Source organism: Podarcis liolepis (genome assembly GCF_965112155.1).
Source record: "Podarcis liolepis genome assembly, chromosome: 7".
Lineage (NCBI taxonomy): Eukaryota > Metazoa > Chordata > Lepidosauria > Squamata > Lacertidae > Podarcis > Podarcis liolepis.
This window is the reverse complement of record NC_139561.1, coordinates 91130787-91147576: the sequence shown is the minus strand read 5'-3', so window position 1 is coordinate 91147576 and position 16790 is coordinate 91130787. Positions and strand designations below refer to the sequence as shown.

General features: G+C 50.3%; 1 protein-coding gene and 1 long non-coding RNA gene across 2 annotated transcripts in view; one reads left to right on the top strand and one right to left on the bottom strand.

Moving 5' to 3' along the window:
* LOC310712949 overlaps positions 1–16790 on the bottom strand; it is a 2318697-nt gene that overhangs the window by 2301470 nt on the left and 437 nt on the right. The gene's annotated exons all lie outside the window — the stretch shown is intronic.
* The window catches only part of RTN2 (reticulon 2), a 34674-nt gene continuing 20502 nt past the window's right edge, over positions 2619–16790 (top strand). The window contains exons 1-4 of the mRNA XM_083516280.1: positions 2619–2736; positions 11182–11226; positions 12459–12953; positions 15472–15723. Coding sequence (XP_083372406.1) covers positions 2706–2736; positions 11182–11226; positions 12459–12953; positions 15472–15723 — 823 coding nt within the window. The 5' untranslated portion in view covers positions 2619–2705. The remainder of the gene's footprint in view (positions 2737–11181; positions 11227–12458; positions 12954–15471; positions 15724–16790) is intronic.

Below are 16790 nucleotides of genomic sequence, written 5' to 3'. Positions count from 1 at the left end.
AGCCTCTTTTCATGTTGTGCTTTTTAGACATGCATCATTTCGTGACACAGTAATTCAGTTTCACAAGCAAACAGGAGGTTAAGATAACCCCTTTCTAGCGACACACAGTTTGGAAAGCTCTGTTCTAGACCTTATTATGACACAGCCCGTGATGCTTGTGTGTGGCCTGGTGTGACCTCATGGGGCAGGAATGAGTTATGGTGCTGTGGGAGAGAAGGAGGTGAAGAGGGATGACTCGACTCGGATGAGCCACAGCTCTCCACACCCACACCCAGTGCAAGCAGGCGCAGATAAATGAAATCCCAGCACATGAGCCCACCTGTGTTCTCACAGTATCCAGCCAGATGCCCCAATGGGAAACCTGGAAGCAGGATCTGACCAAACAAGGTCCCTATCCCCTCCTGTGGTTTCCATCAACTGGTTTTCAGACGGTGCCTCCGACTGTGTAGGCCAGAGCTGCTTCTTCTTCTTCTGTTGCGATCCTTCGTAGCCAAGTAAGATTGTCTTCCATAAACACGGTTTGAACAGTGAGTCCGCAAGTGACTGTGGAGGCCAATTCTGGACCCACACGGCCTTCCACAGTGGGGACATTGGTTCCCGGGTGGGAGTTGATCATGGTGTGGATTTGCCAAGCGTGCCTTCCTCTTAGCACTTTTCTCCCTTGTGTCCTGAGTTCGAGTGTCTTCAAAGCCCATGACACCCTTGGTCAAGGCTGTTCTCCAACTGGAGCGCTCGCAGGCCAGTGTTTCCCAGTTGTCGGTGTTTATACTACATTTTTTGAGATTTGCCTGGAGACAGTCTTTAAGCCTCTTTTGTTGACCACCAGCATTGCGCTTCCTGTTTATAAGTTTGGAATAGAGTAGTTGCTTTGAAAGACGATCATCAGGCACCCACACAACACGACCAGTCCAGTGAAGTTGATGTTGAAGAATCATTGCTTCGACACTGGTGATCTTTGCTTCTTCCAGTACACTGGCATTAGTTCGCCTGTCTTCCCAAGTGATGTGTAAGCGCAGCCATCCTGGCTAGCAGTTGTCAACAGTCCTCCGTAAATCTTCTTTTGGATTTATCCATCTCAGCCTGGAAGTGAGTTCCATCATTCAATTGTGCCCTGAAGAGGACAAGGCTATCAGCATAGGGGCCAAATTCATGGGGCCGAGGTCCTTTCATCTCCCCACAAAAAAATATTTTGAGGGGGCCAGGGGGCCCCAAAGTTGATGAGCCTTGCCATTCAAAGGGTGTATATGCACCCGTGTGGTGTGATGGTTTTTGTGGAGCGGGCCTTACCTGCTTCCCCCAATATTTAATTCAAGCTGGCAATTTAAGCTGGCACCCCTGCCTATCAGTGGCTACTAGCCACAGTGGGGGGGGGGGTCTTTAAATGCCTCTGAATACCAGTTGCTGGAAGCCACAGGAGAGGAGAGTGGACCAGTATACCCTAAGGAGTGTCTCCACCCCCATCGTTCTGCCCGGACACTGAGGTCCAGCGCCGAGAGCCTTCTGGCAGTTCCCTCACTGCGAGAAGTGAAGCTACAGGGAACCAGGCAGAGGGCCTTCTCGGTAGTGGCACCCGCCCTGTGGAACGCCCTCCCTTCAGATGTCAAGGAAATAAACAACTACCTGACATTCAGAAGACATCTGAAGGCAGCCCTGTTCAGGGAAGCTTTTAATGTCAGATGTTTTATCACATGGGTGGGCAAACTAAGGCCCGGGGGCCGGATGCGGCCCAATCGCCTTCTCAATGTGGCCTGCGGACGGTCAGGGAATCAGCATGTTTTTGCATGAGTAGAATGTGTCCTTTTACTTAAAATGCATCTCTGGGTTATTTTGGGGGTATAGGAATTTGCCCATTCCCCCCCCCTCCCAAATATAGTCTGGCCCCCCCAAGACAGTGAGACTTGCCCCCTGCTGAATAAGTTTGCTGACCCCTGTTTTATCATGTTTTTAGTATTCTGTTGGGAGCTGTCCAGAGTGGCTGGAGAAACCCAACCAGATGGGTGGGGGTAATAATAATAATAATAATAATAATAATAATAATAATAATAATTGCCATTTGCCAGGGATTGTTTCCTGTGATTCCTGCATTGGGCTGGATGACCCTTGGATCCCTATATCCACCCTGTTGACCTGGTGGTGTTCCGCCCCCCCCCCCATTCAGCTCTGCAGCGAAAGCAGGAGGGCGGGACTACATGTTGAGTGGCAGGCAGGCAGCCAGGCAACCCATCCATCCATCCATCCTTCCTCCTCCCTGGGCGGGCCTTCTCCTTACTAAGGCGAGCCAGACCTCTCCCTCTCCACGACCACCCCTCCTCCCTCACCCCACCCTAAAGACCCCCCCCCCAAGGCGACCTCTTCCCCACCCTACTTCCTCTCTCCTTCCCTCCCTCCTTACCTGCCCCTCCCTCCCTGCAAGGTAGGCTCCTCCGACTCCATCCTTCTCTCTCTCTCTCTCCTGCATCTTCTCCTGCATCCTTTGTCTCCATCCTTTCTTTGTCTCCTCGCCCGCCTCGCCTTTGCGACCTCGCCCAGGCGGCCCGCGAGCCTCCGGCCGGCCCCGGCCCCCTGCCTGCCTGCCCTCGGGGCGGCGGGCCGCGGCGGGGGGCAGGATGGGGCCGCGGGGGAGATGAGCAGCGGCGGGAGGCGGCGGAGGCGCAGGGGGGTAGCGCGGCCGCAGCGCGCATCCCGCATGGACCACGAGGCGGGCGATGGGGCAGGTCCTGGGATTCGCCCATTGCAGTAGGTATCTTGTGGGGCAGGGAGAGAGGGCGGGAGGGCGGGCAAGGCTCCTTATTTCTCTCCCCCCTCCTCCAACCCCCCCCCAAAAAAAAACCCCAACCGCCCATTTTGGACGCCTCTTCTCTAGTCATCGATTTTTCAAAGCATCGCCCATTTCCTCCCAGTCAGGTGTGGGAAGAAAAAACAACAATATCCATTCAATGGCGTTAAAAAAATTATATTTGGGGGGGGTTGATTTCCATGTGGGGGACAGGGGAGTACCACTCCCTAGTGGGGGATGGGAAGGGTTTGCCAGTGCTCCCACCCCAAAAACCCCCACTTTTGTTGCCCTCCCAATTCATCTCCTGGACCTGGTGTTCAGCTGGTCCTGAGAGCCATGTTCATTTCTGAAATATTTATTTATAGACATGTTTACCCACCGTTTGTGACTCCTGCTCCCCACCCCTGTGTCATGCACACGCACAGAGACCTCACAGTTTTCACGTGTGAATGCGTGGAGGGGGCGGTTAATTGTGTTTGCGTTTGTGAAAGCAGACGTGGAAAGAGGCCGGTTCAAACTGCACTCTGCGCGCGCTCTAGGCTGCTGTTTGGTGTGTCCCAAGGTTGAACCCCCTGCAGCTTCTGGGAGATAAACCCACGCTACCCCACCCCACCCAAAGATGTAACTGTAGGGCTTTCCCAGAGATCAAAAGGGGGGGAACAGCAGTCGTGAGAGATTCCCTTTGATTAAAAAAGGGTGCATAGAAGCAACTGTTTGGTGCAAGGCTAGGGGAATAGAGGTCATTGGTTGTGTTTTTCTGGAAGAATAAAGGAGAGGGCTGTGGGGAGGAATCTCTGGGCAAGACTGTGGTGCCGGATAAGTTTAATAAGGAGTAAGGCCCATGGAGACTTACTTTCGTGTAGGTGTGCAGAGACATCACCTTGCCAACAAAGGTCCGTATAGTTCAAGCTCTGGTTTTCCCAGGAGTGATGTATGGAAGTGAGAGCTGGACCGTAAAGAAGGCTGATCGCCAGAGAATGGATGCTTTTGAATTCTGGTGCTGGAGGAGACTCTTGAGAGTCCCATGGACTGCAAGAAGATCAAACCTATCCATTCTGAAGGAAATCAGCCTGAGTGCTCACTGGAAGGACAGATCCTGAAGCTGAGGCTCCAAGACTTTGGCCACCTCAGGAGAAGAGAAGACTCCCTGGAAAAGACCCTGATACTGGGAAAGATGGAGGGCCCAAGGAGAAGGGGACGACAGAGGACGAGATGGTGGGACAGTGTTCTTGAAGCTACCAGCATGAGTCTGACCCAACTGCGGGAGTCAGTGGAAGACAGGAGTGCCTGGTGTGCTCTGGTCCAGGGGGTCACAAAGAGTCGGACACGACTAAACGATTAAACAACAAGGTGTGCAGAGGATTGTATTGCAAGGTAACAGCCAGACATGGACCAAATCACAGCAAAGCATTTACGTGGATTCACGGGACAGCTGCCATTAGGTGTGTCTATATTATTTATTTGTTGCAATTATATCACATCTTTTTCTCCCTCCCCATGTGCGGTACGTTAGGCTAAGGGATGCCCCCACCCCAAGGTCATGCGGCCAAGTGTGGATTTGAACCCTCCGTCTCCCAGATCCTAGTCCTCATTTAACACCCACAACAACCCTGGCGAGTAGTCTGAAAGTGGCAGTAAGGCAGCCGGCAAGATTACACCCAGAGAGCTTCGTGGGGATGAGTGGTGGGATTCGAACCCGGGTCTCTCCCAGGTCCTGGCCAGAGACTTCAACCATGGCACCTCACTGGTTTCTCTGCTCAGAGCAGGGCAGGCCGTGGATTCCCAGAGCGCAAGGGGCAGAGGGCAGAGGCGGCTGGATGGGGAACTGGGCTGAAGTCTCTGGCAAAGTTGAAAACCTGCTAGCAGTGGCTCCGATGGCGCAAGAGGAAATTGCTCCCTTTCCCCTCCATTAACCTTTTGTAGGGAGTGAGGCTTGCAAGACATTGTAATAATAATAATAATTTATTATTTATACCCCACCCATCTGGCTGGGCTTCCCCAGCCACTCTGGGCGGCTTCCAACAAAATATTAAAATACAGTAATGCATCAAACATTAAAAGCTTCCCTAAACAGGGCTGCCTTCAGATATCTTCTAAAAGTCTGGTAGTTGTTGTTCTCTTTGACATCTGGTGGGAGGGCGTTCCACAGGGAGGGCGCCACTACCGAGAAGGCCCTCTGCCTGGTTCCCTGTAACTTGGCTTCTTGCAATGAGGGAACCTCCAGAAGGCCCTCGGCGCTGGACCTCAGTGTCCGGGCAGAACAATGGGGGTGGAGACGCTCTTTCAGATATACTGGACCGAGGCCGTTTAGGGCTTTCAAGGTCAGCACCAACACTTTGAATTGTGCTCGGAAACGTACATTGTGTGAATTAAAGCTTGGGCTGCTGACAGCTGGTGGACTTTTTTTGGGAGGGGATACACAACTAAAAACCCAGAGCAGATTTCTCCAGCGTTTGGCGCTGTGGAAGTGTGGTCCTGTGCAGCTCCTAGCACACCGCTGGGACGTTGGCACGGGAGCAAAGTGTCTTTTCAGTGGACTTTCTGGAGGTGTGGGGCTTCTGCTCTACAAAGGTGCCGTCTCCAGCATGTTTGAGGCTGAAAATGGACCTGGGGACATAGGAAACCGCTTTATTTGAGCCCTTGGGTCTACCTAGCTGAGAATTGTCTACACGGACTGGCAGCAGCTGAGCGTTTCAGACAGAGGACGCTCCCCACCCTACCTGAAAATGCACTTGGGGACCTTCTGCTACCGCCCTTTCCCCAGAAGCTGACCCACTTGGATACTGACTCTTTAGGGAAGCTGCATCTCCTTGAAATTTCAAAGTCTAAAACGGAAGAGCCGAGCTTGGCCCACTCGGAGGATTCCTTGACATGGCCCAGGAGAGGCGTGAATCCTCAGGGGAGCCAAAGGCGTGGGAGAGTTGGGCATAGGTGGGCGGTCTTTGGGCAGGTGGTCTTCTTTTTTGCCTGCATAGCTCAGTGGGCAGGGTGCCTGGCGCGCGCAGGAAGCTAAGCAGGCTCAGCCCCGGACAGCTTTTGGATGGGAGACCAGACCAGTGGCCTGGACGGCAGCACCATTTCCGCATATCTCGCATGTTTGGCCTTCCCCGCAGAGCATCTTGCCAAAGACTCCCGAATCTACCAGGAGATGTCAAGCACCAACCCCTCGGGTCACAACTGGAACCGGAAACCAAAAGCGGAGGAGGAAGAGGAAGATTCCCTTCGACAAAATGATCTCCCACACCGGTTGCACCTCTTTCCACTATGTGATGTGAGGTGAAGCACTTCAAGGCCCGCATGATGGAGCATGAGAAGCAGAGGGGGACAGAGCTGCAGAGGAGACAGAAAGGGCATCTGTTAAGTTGTGGGTGAACATATCAGACGACACAGCGATTCTTCAGACAGCTTCTTCACAGGCCAGAACAGAACTGAACTGAATGGTTCAGCCAACCTGCTTATGTAGAGCTCAACTACAAAGCAACAGGATCAACTTTCTGTAACTATCCAATCACTGAACGTCACTTTCAATTCCTTATTTGCATATGTGGACCTGAGTGAAAACTATCAACTGCTGGCCCAGGGTGAGAACTTCAGTCCATAACAGCATCAAACCACAAGCTGACAAGAGCCAGCTTTGAACAATGGAATGTGTTCCCTTGCTTGGCTTGGCAGAAGTATTTAAATACTGGCAGCGTAGCACAGGGGTTGAGTCCTGGTTGAAATGTTGCTGTGGGAGGTGGCTCAAAGAGATGGGAAGCAACTTAATGGATTACTCTTCCAGTAATCCCCTCGCTAAGCTCTTCTGTTTTTTAACAGAACAAGCAAAACTCATTTTCTTGCCAAAAATTAAAAGGTAGAATTAAAAAACAAAACAAACAAAAATAAAAGGGCCTTTGTGCTTACACAGTGGAAGCAGAGAAAGGGAGAGAGGAAGAGAAATTCCACACACCTGAGATGTTTCCTCCTTGTGACTGGGCATGCTTACCTGTCTGGCCCCAGAGCATTCTGGGCAAAAAAAGGTAAAAGGTAAAGGACCCCTGGATGGCTACGTCCAGTCAAAGGCAACTATGGGGTTGTGGCGCTCATCTTGTTTTCAGGCCGAGGGAGCCGGCGTTTGTCCGCAGACAGTTTTCTGGGTCATGTGGCCAGCAGGACTAAACCGCTTCTGGTGCAACAGGACACTGATGGAAACCAGAGTGCACGGAAACACTGTTTACCTTCCTGCAAAAGTGGTACCTATTTATCTACTTGCTGGTGTGCTTTCGAACTGCTAGGTTGGCAGGAGCTGGGACAGAGTAACGGGAGCTCACTCCACCGCAGGGATTCGAACCGCCGACCTTCTGATCGGCAAGCCCAAGAGGCTCAGTGGTTTAGACCACAGCGCCACCTGCAATAGGTTGGTCCATAAGGTGGGCGCCCATTCCGACATCCTGGGTATCCAGGCTTCCTTTAGATTAAAAAAACCACACGTTATGCCTCTTTGAAGGAGAGCGTCAGGTCAATCGCAGAGTGAGTGCGAAAGGTCCTGAACTCAACCCCCACATCACACGGCAGTGCAAAGATGAACACCTGCCTGCAACCCCAGAGAGCCATTAGCTCAGTGCAGATCATGTGGAGCTGGGTGGATCAATAGTCTGTCTTTGCAGAAGCCAGCCAGCTTCCTGGGCTCCTTGATTCTTACATATATTTTGGAGTCCGCTGGATCCGGCCAATGGCCCTTCTGGCTAGCATCCTGTTCTCCCAGTGGCCAATTAGATGAAGAAATCCACAAGCAGGATCTGACTCCAAGAGCCCTCTTCCCTACAGTTGTTGTTGTTGTTTAGTCGTTTATTCGTGTCCGACTCTTCGTGACCTCCTGGACCAGAGCACGCCAGGCACTCCTGTCTTCCACTGCCTCCCGCAGTTTGGTCAAACTCATGCTGGTCACTTCTAGAACACTGTCCCACCATCTCGTCTTCTGTCGTCCCCTTCTCCTTGTGCCCTCCATCTTTCCCAACATCAGGGTCTTTTCCAGGGAGTCTTCTCTTCTCATGAGGTGACCAAAGTATTGGATCCTCAGCTTCAGGATCTGTCCTTCCAGTGAGCACTCAGGGCTGATTTCCTTCAGAATGGAGAGGTTTGATCTTCTTGCAGTCCATGGGACTCTCAAGAGTCTCCTCCAGCACCATAATTCAAAAATACTTCCCTCCAGTAGTTTCCAGCAACTGGGATTCAGAGGCTTTGCCAACTTCCAGCCCTGGAGGCAGAGAACAGCCGTCCTGGCTAGTAGCCCCCAAAAAGCTCTCTCCTCCTCCATGAATTCACCCAATCAGCTTTTAAATCCATCTAGGCCATCACTGCCTCCTGTGGCAGGGAGTTCCAAAGTCTAACTATGCACTGCAGTGAAGAAATACTTCTTTGATGTGTCCTGAATCTTCCAATATTTAGCTCTTTTATCTATCCACTTTCCCTATGCCCTGCATAAATTTAAAACTTCTATCGTGCCCCCTCTTTACTCAGCTTTCTCTAAACTAAAAAGTCTCAAACACTGCAACCCTTCTTCATATTGGATTTGTTCAGTCTTGTATTGTAATCTCCTTGGGGCAGGGATCTGCCCTTTTGCCCTTGGTCATGTAAAGCGCCACACTGTGATAATTATACTTACTTAATTACTTACAGTCATTCCTCGGGTTACAGACGCTTCAGGTTGCGCATTTTTGGGTTGTTTACCGCGCTGAACCCAGAAGTATCGTAACAGGTTACTTCCGGGTTTCAGCGCAGAAGCGCTAAATTGCGCTTTGCGCATGTGCAGAAGCGCTGAATTGCAACCCGCGCATGCACAAACATGGCGCTGTGGGTTGCAAATGTGCCTCCCGCACGGATCATGTTCACAACCCGAGGTTCCACTGTACGTACGTATGTACGTACTTACTTATTTATTGGAGTATTGAATGGTTTGAACAATCCCCAATGCACGGCTGTAGTTGGAGAATTTTAATTTTGAGCGGACTTCAGTCCAATACAGTCGTACCTTGGAAGCCGAACACATTGGCTCACGAACAATCAAAACCCGGAAGTGAGTGTTCCGGTTTTTGAACGATTTTTGGAAACTGAACATCTCCGGCGCAGCTTCCAATTGGCTGCAGGATGTTTTCGAACAGTTCTGGGAGTCAATCAGACTCCCGGAACACATTCTGTTCGAGAACTAAGGTACAGCTGTACAGAGAAAATCATGGCAATCAGAACCCCACTCCTGTCTCGGGCCTCCTACCCTGAGTGATGCCCCCTAGTGGATGGGTGTGGAGGAAGCAGGGACATGGTGCCACAGTGCCCCCTAGTGACCCCAGTCCCACGACTCCAGTCCCATTCTTGCAATCGCTTCCTGATGTTTCCTGCTGCTGGTGAGAGACGAACGTAGAAATCTGAGGGCTCCCTTGGACAAAAAACAAGGACCCCAGCCAGGAATACCAGAGCAAAACAGCAGCCAGTAGGCTTGGTCTTTCTTGAAGACTGTCGCGACAGGACTCCCACCTGCCACCAGGTGGAACAAGATGGAAGCCCCGAACAAAAGAGCCCCCAAACTTTTATTAGCTGCTAATCCCCATGTTACAACCCCCCCAAACTACATCATGGTTACATCATGAAAGGGGAGGTCTGGTGGCAGTAATCTGAGCATCCTGGACCCTGCCCCATGGTTCCCCTTGCCCTCCACCAAACACCCATCAAGTGTAACAAAAGCGATCTTTACATTTCCCTGTTTCCCAGCCAAGTTAATCCCACCCTTTGGTCTTCATCTGGGTTTGTTCTTTCTGGAATGGCTACCTGTCTGGCACTCAGGTATCAGGAGGCCAGGAATTATCACTCAGGCAGAGGGGCTGCTGAGTAGCTGAGCTCACATGTCTATATGAATTTCTGAAGTTGCCCCAGTGAGCCAGTACATAGATGCATTTATCAGTGAATTCTTACATTTGGTATCGTGCAGCAAAGGCCCTTTGAATAGATAGGAAGAAACTGTGGTGAAGTGTTTTGTGGGGACAAATCACAACAGTGATTGTGCTGGTTTTGGTAGTGGGCTGCATGTGCATGATATCTGCTGGAGGGGCAACCCCCCCCAACCTATACATAAATTCCTGCAACAGTTGGAAGGCAGAGTCCGACTGATGACTGCGGGGCGAGGCTTGTTTACCTGCACAGGCTGCTGGCAGAGCTCCAGATGGTGCATTCAGTGTGTAATGCGTAGAACACCCAGGCCTGGGTGGGGTGAGCTGAGGTCATTTCCCAGATCTCCTGTTTGATTTCCTGTGTGCATGGAGGGGGGGGGGCATGGCCTGCCCAGATGGCCTCGCCAAATAAATAGCTGCAGCTCATCCACCTTGCCCTGCCAGCAGATCAGCTGCCAGATCATTATGTAATGATAATAATAATGCGTTGCAAAGGTATATAGTGTTCTAGAGCAATCGTAGGCAGTCATTTAAGACCCAGGGCTGCAGCAACATGCAATTCAGTTTTAACAGTTGTACATCAGAGGTTCCCAAAGCTAGCGGTACGGCCCCCCCTGGGGGAGGTGGGATTCCTTAGGGGAGGGCTCAAAGGCAAAGGGGTCTTAGGAGGAAGCAGGAGGTGTGAACGACTCAGACTTTGAAAGGATCACTGGATCAAGTTCACCAGTTTTGTTAATTGAACTAAGTGGTTTTAACTGGACGTTGAATAAATGTGTGATTAGTTCATTGCTTCTGTTTTGAATTGTGTTGCTCTCTTCCTTGGTGAATTGCGCAAACTGCAATTCTGAATAATGCTTTTTAGAGGGTAGGGTGAGGGTACGGGGGGGGGGATGAGTTCATGGAACCCAGGGGGCCGGGGTCCCCAAAGGTTTGGGAGTTGATGTCATCGGGAGAGCATGCATTTTACCTGCGTAGGGACCAGAGATTCAACCCCACCAACTCCAGTTCAAGAATGTCTTGAAAAAAGCTCTGGCCGATAAGAGTAAAGGTAAAGGGACCCCTGACCATTAGGTCCAGTCGTAACCGACTCTGGGGTTGTGGCGCTCATCTCGCTTTATTGGCCGAGGGAGCCGGCGTACAGCTTCCGGGTCATGTGGCCAGCAGGACTAAGCCGCTTCTGGCGAACCAGAGCAGCACACGGAAATGCCGTTTACCTTCCCACCGGAGCAGTACCTATTTATCTACTTGCACGTCAACGTGCTTTCGAACTGTTAGGTTGGCAGGAGCAGGGACTGAGCAACAGGCGCTCACCCCGTCGCAGGGATTCAAACCACCGACCTTCTGATTGGCAAGCCCATGTGATGAATTCATGGCGTCGCCGAGATTCGAACCAGGGTCCAATGTCAGCCTCCTTGTCGTGCATTACTAAAAGTGTGTGTGTGTTAGTGGCTCTGGGTTCTAAGGTCTTCCTTCTGTCTTTTGCAGAAGAGTCGCCGTCTACCGCTTCCACCACACCTGACTCCACAGATGGTGAGTAACTCCGGGACGTTTTGCACAGCTGCCCAAGACCCATAGCTGTCAACGTTTCCTTTTTCTTGCGAGGAATCCTATTTGGAATAAGGGAATTTCCTTTTAAAAAAGGGAAAAGCTGACAGCTATGCCAAGACTGAGCTCGCAAACCCTGGTTAAGACCCTACTTGAGATGGTCCCAGGTTTCTTAGAGAAAGAAAACAAACAGTGCAATATGTAAATCAGAAAGTGTCACAGGCTGGAAGGACAAAAGGGCAAAGTGCAGCTCCAAAGAGATAACAAAGTATTAGAGCTCAGTTGGTTAGAGCGCGGTGCTGATAAGGCCAAGGTTGCAGGTTTGATCCCCGTTTGGGACAGCTGCATATTCCTGCCTTGGACTAGATGATCAAAACCCAAAGCGTGCAATGATGGTATCGAATTTAAAAGATAAGGAAGTTGTGGTGGAGGGAAGTTGAGGAGTGTGGTGGCAGGAATGTAAAGGGGTTGGGAAGGATTCATGTTTGTGTAAATAGTAATTTTTGTGTGTATATTGTTGTATTTGTAGGGTGTACTTTCTTTTTTCTTTTTGTATTAGTAAAAACTCAGTAAAAATAAATTATAAACACACACAAACACGGTTTTAACAATGAGTCCATAAGTGACTGTGGAGGCCAATTCTGGACCCACACGTCCTTCCACAGTGGGGACATTGGTTTCTGGGCAGGAGCTGATCACGGAGTGGATTTGCCAAGTGTGCCTTCCTCTTAGCGCCTTTCCCCCTTTTGTCCTGAGTTCGAGTGTCTTCAAAGCCTTTGGTAAAGGCTGTTCTCCAACTGGAGCGCTCGCGGTCCAGTGTTTCCTGGTTGTCGAGGTTTAAACTGCATTTTTTAGATTTGCCTTGAGAGAGTCTTTGAACCTCTTTTGTTGACCACCAGCATTACGCTTTCCATTTTTAAGTTGGGAATAGAGTAGTTGCTTAGGCATCCGCAAAACATGACCAGTCCAACGAAGTTGATGTTGAAGAATCATTGCTTCAACACTGATGATCTTTGCTTCTTCCAATACATTGATTTTAGTTTGCCTGTCTTCCCAAGTGATGTGTAAAAGTTTACGGAGACAAACACACACACACACACACACACTGTGACCACCAACACAAAGGGAAGAGAAATGACCGGGGGGGGGGCAATTGCGTCCAGATGGAGGTGATCTTGTACCTGCAAGGGACACCCGTGACGTTTTTCCCTCCCCAGGTGGCAACGATGAATCCGACTTCCCTGAACTACAGACGGCGAGGGAGTTCTCGGAGGACGAGGAAGACGAGGAGGTGTCTCTGGAGTGGGGGACCCCCCGGGAGCTGACTTTTTCCTACATCACCATCGCGGGGCCCCTCAACAGCAGCCCGACGCTGGGGGAGCACGCCCCCCGGGGCAGGCGAGACTCCCAGACCCGCCGGGCGCGGGCCCCGCTGCCGCGAACGGACACCTGCGAGACCTTTGTGCCGGCGCTGGGGGACAGTTTGGAGAATATCCCCAGCCTCTGTCCGTCCCCCGAGGGAGAGGGGGCGCCCCCTCCGGGCGACGGCCAAGGACTGGACCCTTTTTTGGGCTGGGAAGCCCATGCTGGCTCCGTGGAGGAAGCAGACCGAGGGGAAGGAGAGGGGGCGCAGGGGAGGCACAGCCCCCTGGCGCAGGCACTGGTGGGGGGCCAGAGCAGCAGCAGCAGCAGAAGCAGCGAGTCCTCTTCAGGTACGGGGAGGGGTACCCAGAAATGGGCACCCCAGGGGAAGCGGGAGGGGACGCCTTGGGGTGGAACCGTGGCCACGAAACACGACTCTCGCCTTTGCTTCTTTGCCCACGCAAGGAAAAGGCCTCTGGTGTCTTTAAAAACAATGTTGTTGTTTTTTGAAATCCTTTTAAGCTTGGTTGTTACCGTATGGTTTTTACGTGCAATGTTTAAGCAATGTTTAGACAATCCTTATAGAATTCCATCAGATTTGTACGATGAAAGATAAGCTGTTTTGTAGATCTTTGTCAGCGTGGTGGGAGAATATGGAATTGTTTCATAAAGGTACAGTGGTACCTCGGCTTACATACGCATCAGGTTACATTCGCTTCAGGTTACAGACTCCGCTAACCCAGAAATAGTAACTTTGCTTCAGGATGAGAACAGAAATTGTGCTCCAGCGGTGCGGCAGCAGCGGGAGGCCCCATTAGCTAAAGTGGTGCTTCAGGTTAAGCACAGTTTCAGGTTAAGAACAAACCTCCAGAACGAATTAAGTACTTAACCCGAGGTACCACTGTAAAGGTAAAGGGACCCCTGGCCATTAGTTCCATTCGTGACTGACTCTGGGGTTGTGGCGCTCATCTCGCTTTACTGGCCGAGGGAGCCAGCGTACAGCTTCCGGGTCATGTGGCCAGCATGACTAAGCCGCTTCTGGCAAACCAGAGCAGCGCACAGAAACGCTGTTTACCTTCCCGCCGGAGTGGTACCTATTTATCTACTTGCATTTTGACGTGCTTTTGAACTGCTAGGTTGGCAGGAGCAGGGACTGAGCAACGGGAGTTCACTCCGTCGCGGGGATTCGAACCGCCGACCTTCTGATCGGCAAGCCCTAGGCTCTGTAGTTTAACTCACAGCGCCACCCACGTCCCTAATTGTTTCATAAACCCATCTTATTTTGAATGCATATATGTGAATGAAAATATCAAATGCTGTGGAGCAGTGCTCATGTGAAACAGCAGTCAATATCCGGAATCTCTGTTCAGTGTTGGACATTATATTTGCTGAATACACAAAGCTTCACAGCTTGTCTTTCATCGTACAGAGTTTGGTACCTCTCTTCGTTTAAAGACTTTCAGAGACTTTGAGTCTGAGATTTCATTTTGAACTTGTTGTTGTTTGACGGAATTCTATAAAGATTGTCTATTACGTATGTATATGGTCATCGTGTTGCCTAAACATTGTTGAGGTTCTCTTTTGCAACACAGGGGTATGTTTGGGTACCTACTGGCTTTTACGTGCAGCTGTTACAAACTTCTCTGATATTTTATTTGTGAATATTCCTATTTAAAGAGATAGAGAGATAAATTGCAGGCGATCAATTGTTTGTATAAATGTGCCTCTACTTGGTAAGATCTGAGGCACTGAGAACGAAGATCTGCCCCTATACAGATCTCAACCATAGAAGCATTAAAGAGATTTGCGACATATCTATCTCTATCTCTGTCTGTGTAAAAGTGTGATATCATAAACAACTAGGAGGCAAGGTAGTGATTCCAGATCAATTCATCCATACCACGTGATTCCTGGATGGCCGGGGGTTAGAATAGAGTATCCGTGGGGGTCCCTTCCAACCGAACAATTCTACGATTCTATTTTTTTTTATTCTTTATTGCATTTTAAAAATTTACAAAGGAAGCATATATTAAACATAACATCCAAATATTTGAACTAAAAAGAAAAAATACAAAACAAACAAAAATAAAGATATAAAAGGAATATAAAAAGAAGAAAGAGAAAAAGGAAGGGGGGGGGAATTGATCAAATACACCAAATTATTCAAAGGATACGAACAGTGATTTGATTATTCTATACGCCATGTTCCCAGAAAGAGATTACGTTTGTATTCTTTTTCCTTCCTTCCTTCCTTCCTTCCTTCCTTCCTTCCTTCCTTCCTTCCTTTCTTTCTGTTCCGGAAAACTGGTTTGAATCCCTTCTATTTTGGTTAACTTCCCTCTATCTCTTTGCGGTTTCAATACTTTCCTTAAGTAGCGAATATTCTGTATTCATTTGTTAACATCATGGGTAGGCAAACTAAGGCCCAGGGGCCGGATCAGGCCCAATCGCCTTCTCAATCCGGCCCACAGACATTCTGGGAATCAGCGTCTTTTTACATGAGTAGAATGTGTCCTTTTATTTAAAATGCATCTCTGGGTTATTTGTGGGGCATAGGAATTCGTTCATTTTTTCACCCAAAATATAGTCCGGCCCCCACAAGGTCTGAGGGACAGTGGACCGGCCACCTGCTGAAAAAGTTTGCTGACCCCTGGTTAACACCAATTTCTCCCACAGAACTGTGAAATTAATCTGGGCTGGGCAAAACAAAGTATTGTTTTTGGAACCATATTTTAGTTTTTGGAAGCAGTCCTTTTTTCACCGTATCGCCTGAGTGGTTTCTTATCAGGTCTGTCATTTAGGAATTCTACGATTCTAAGAGGAATAAAAAGCGTTGTGACCCTTCTGGTGCTGTCTGCTTTCCCCCAGAAACTTCCCTGGAGGACCCGACGCCACCCGACGCCTTAGCGCCCCACCCGGAACCGGGCGCCCCCTGCGATGCTGACACCACCCAGCACCCATCACTGACCTCATCCGAGTTCTGCCAAAACCCATCGTGGGACGAGGAGGTAGAGCAGAGGGAGGAAGAGGAGGAGGAGGAAGAAGACCGGGCGCCCATCTCAGAGCAGCGTCAAGGAGAGGCGGACCAATCAGGGAACACTCTGGAAAACTGCCCCGTAGGTGAGCGAACCGCTGGCGGCGTGTTCAGACAAGGCGTCGGCTGCGCTACAATTCCCAGAGCGGCTAAAACAGTCAGCTCCTCTCCCCAGGGAGCTCTGGGAATGGTAGCGCTGCGAGGGGGGTTAGGGGCGCTGCCAAAGAACATTTGGCACCCCAAACTATAACTCCCAATATTCTTTAGGAGAGGGGAAAACTGTGACTGTATCACTGCCCTGTATGCTGTGAATGTGACCGGAGAATGATGAGGTGCCGTTCCTTAATAGCTTTTTTGCGGAGAATTTGCAGGGTGTTGCTTTTTTTTTTCCTGGCTGCCTCAATGAGGACTACAAACTTGCATATTAAAATGAAAGGAAGGGAAACCTCCAAGCTGTCTGCTTAGCTAGAGGCCTTATTCTGCAACTCGTGAGCTGCCGCCCATGGATATTAGTGGGGAGGTATTAAATGAAAAATCAATAAAAAGCATTTAAAAAAAAAAAGATTTTAGGGGGGAGGGGGGGCGTCTGTGGCTTTCTAGCATCTCCCCCCCCTTCCCGCCATGCCTGAGCTTTCATGGCGTTGGCCTAGTAAGGCCTTCTTCGCCCAGAAAACATCCCTACTCACCCCCCCTGGCAACTTGCCCGGACCGGGATGGTAGCCGAGTCGAGTCAGCGAGTAAAAATAGCTTCTGTGCTGAGCGGAGCAGGAATTGGAGCCAGGAGGGTCTCCTGCGTGTGACTCCCAAATATTCCTCTCTCTCCCCTCACCACCCCCCTCTCTCGCACGGCAGCTGACTCTGCGGCTGAGCAGAGCACCTGAGAAGGAACGCTCTTTGTCTTCCTCTCTCACACACGCAGCCCTGCTCTGCAAGGCTGGCGTTGGCTCCCCGTTCCTGGCTCCCGGCTCCCAGTCCCTTTAAACAGAGCTGCACAAAGCAAGATAAATGAGGAACTGAAGCATTGCGGAGAGAATATAATCTCCTGGTGATGTGTGCACACCCAGAGTCTATTTGGGGGCACAAAAGCCCAGTTTTGTGTTTAATCCGGAAGTAGTAGTAGTAGTAATAATAATAATAATTGTTGTTGTTTAGG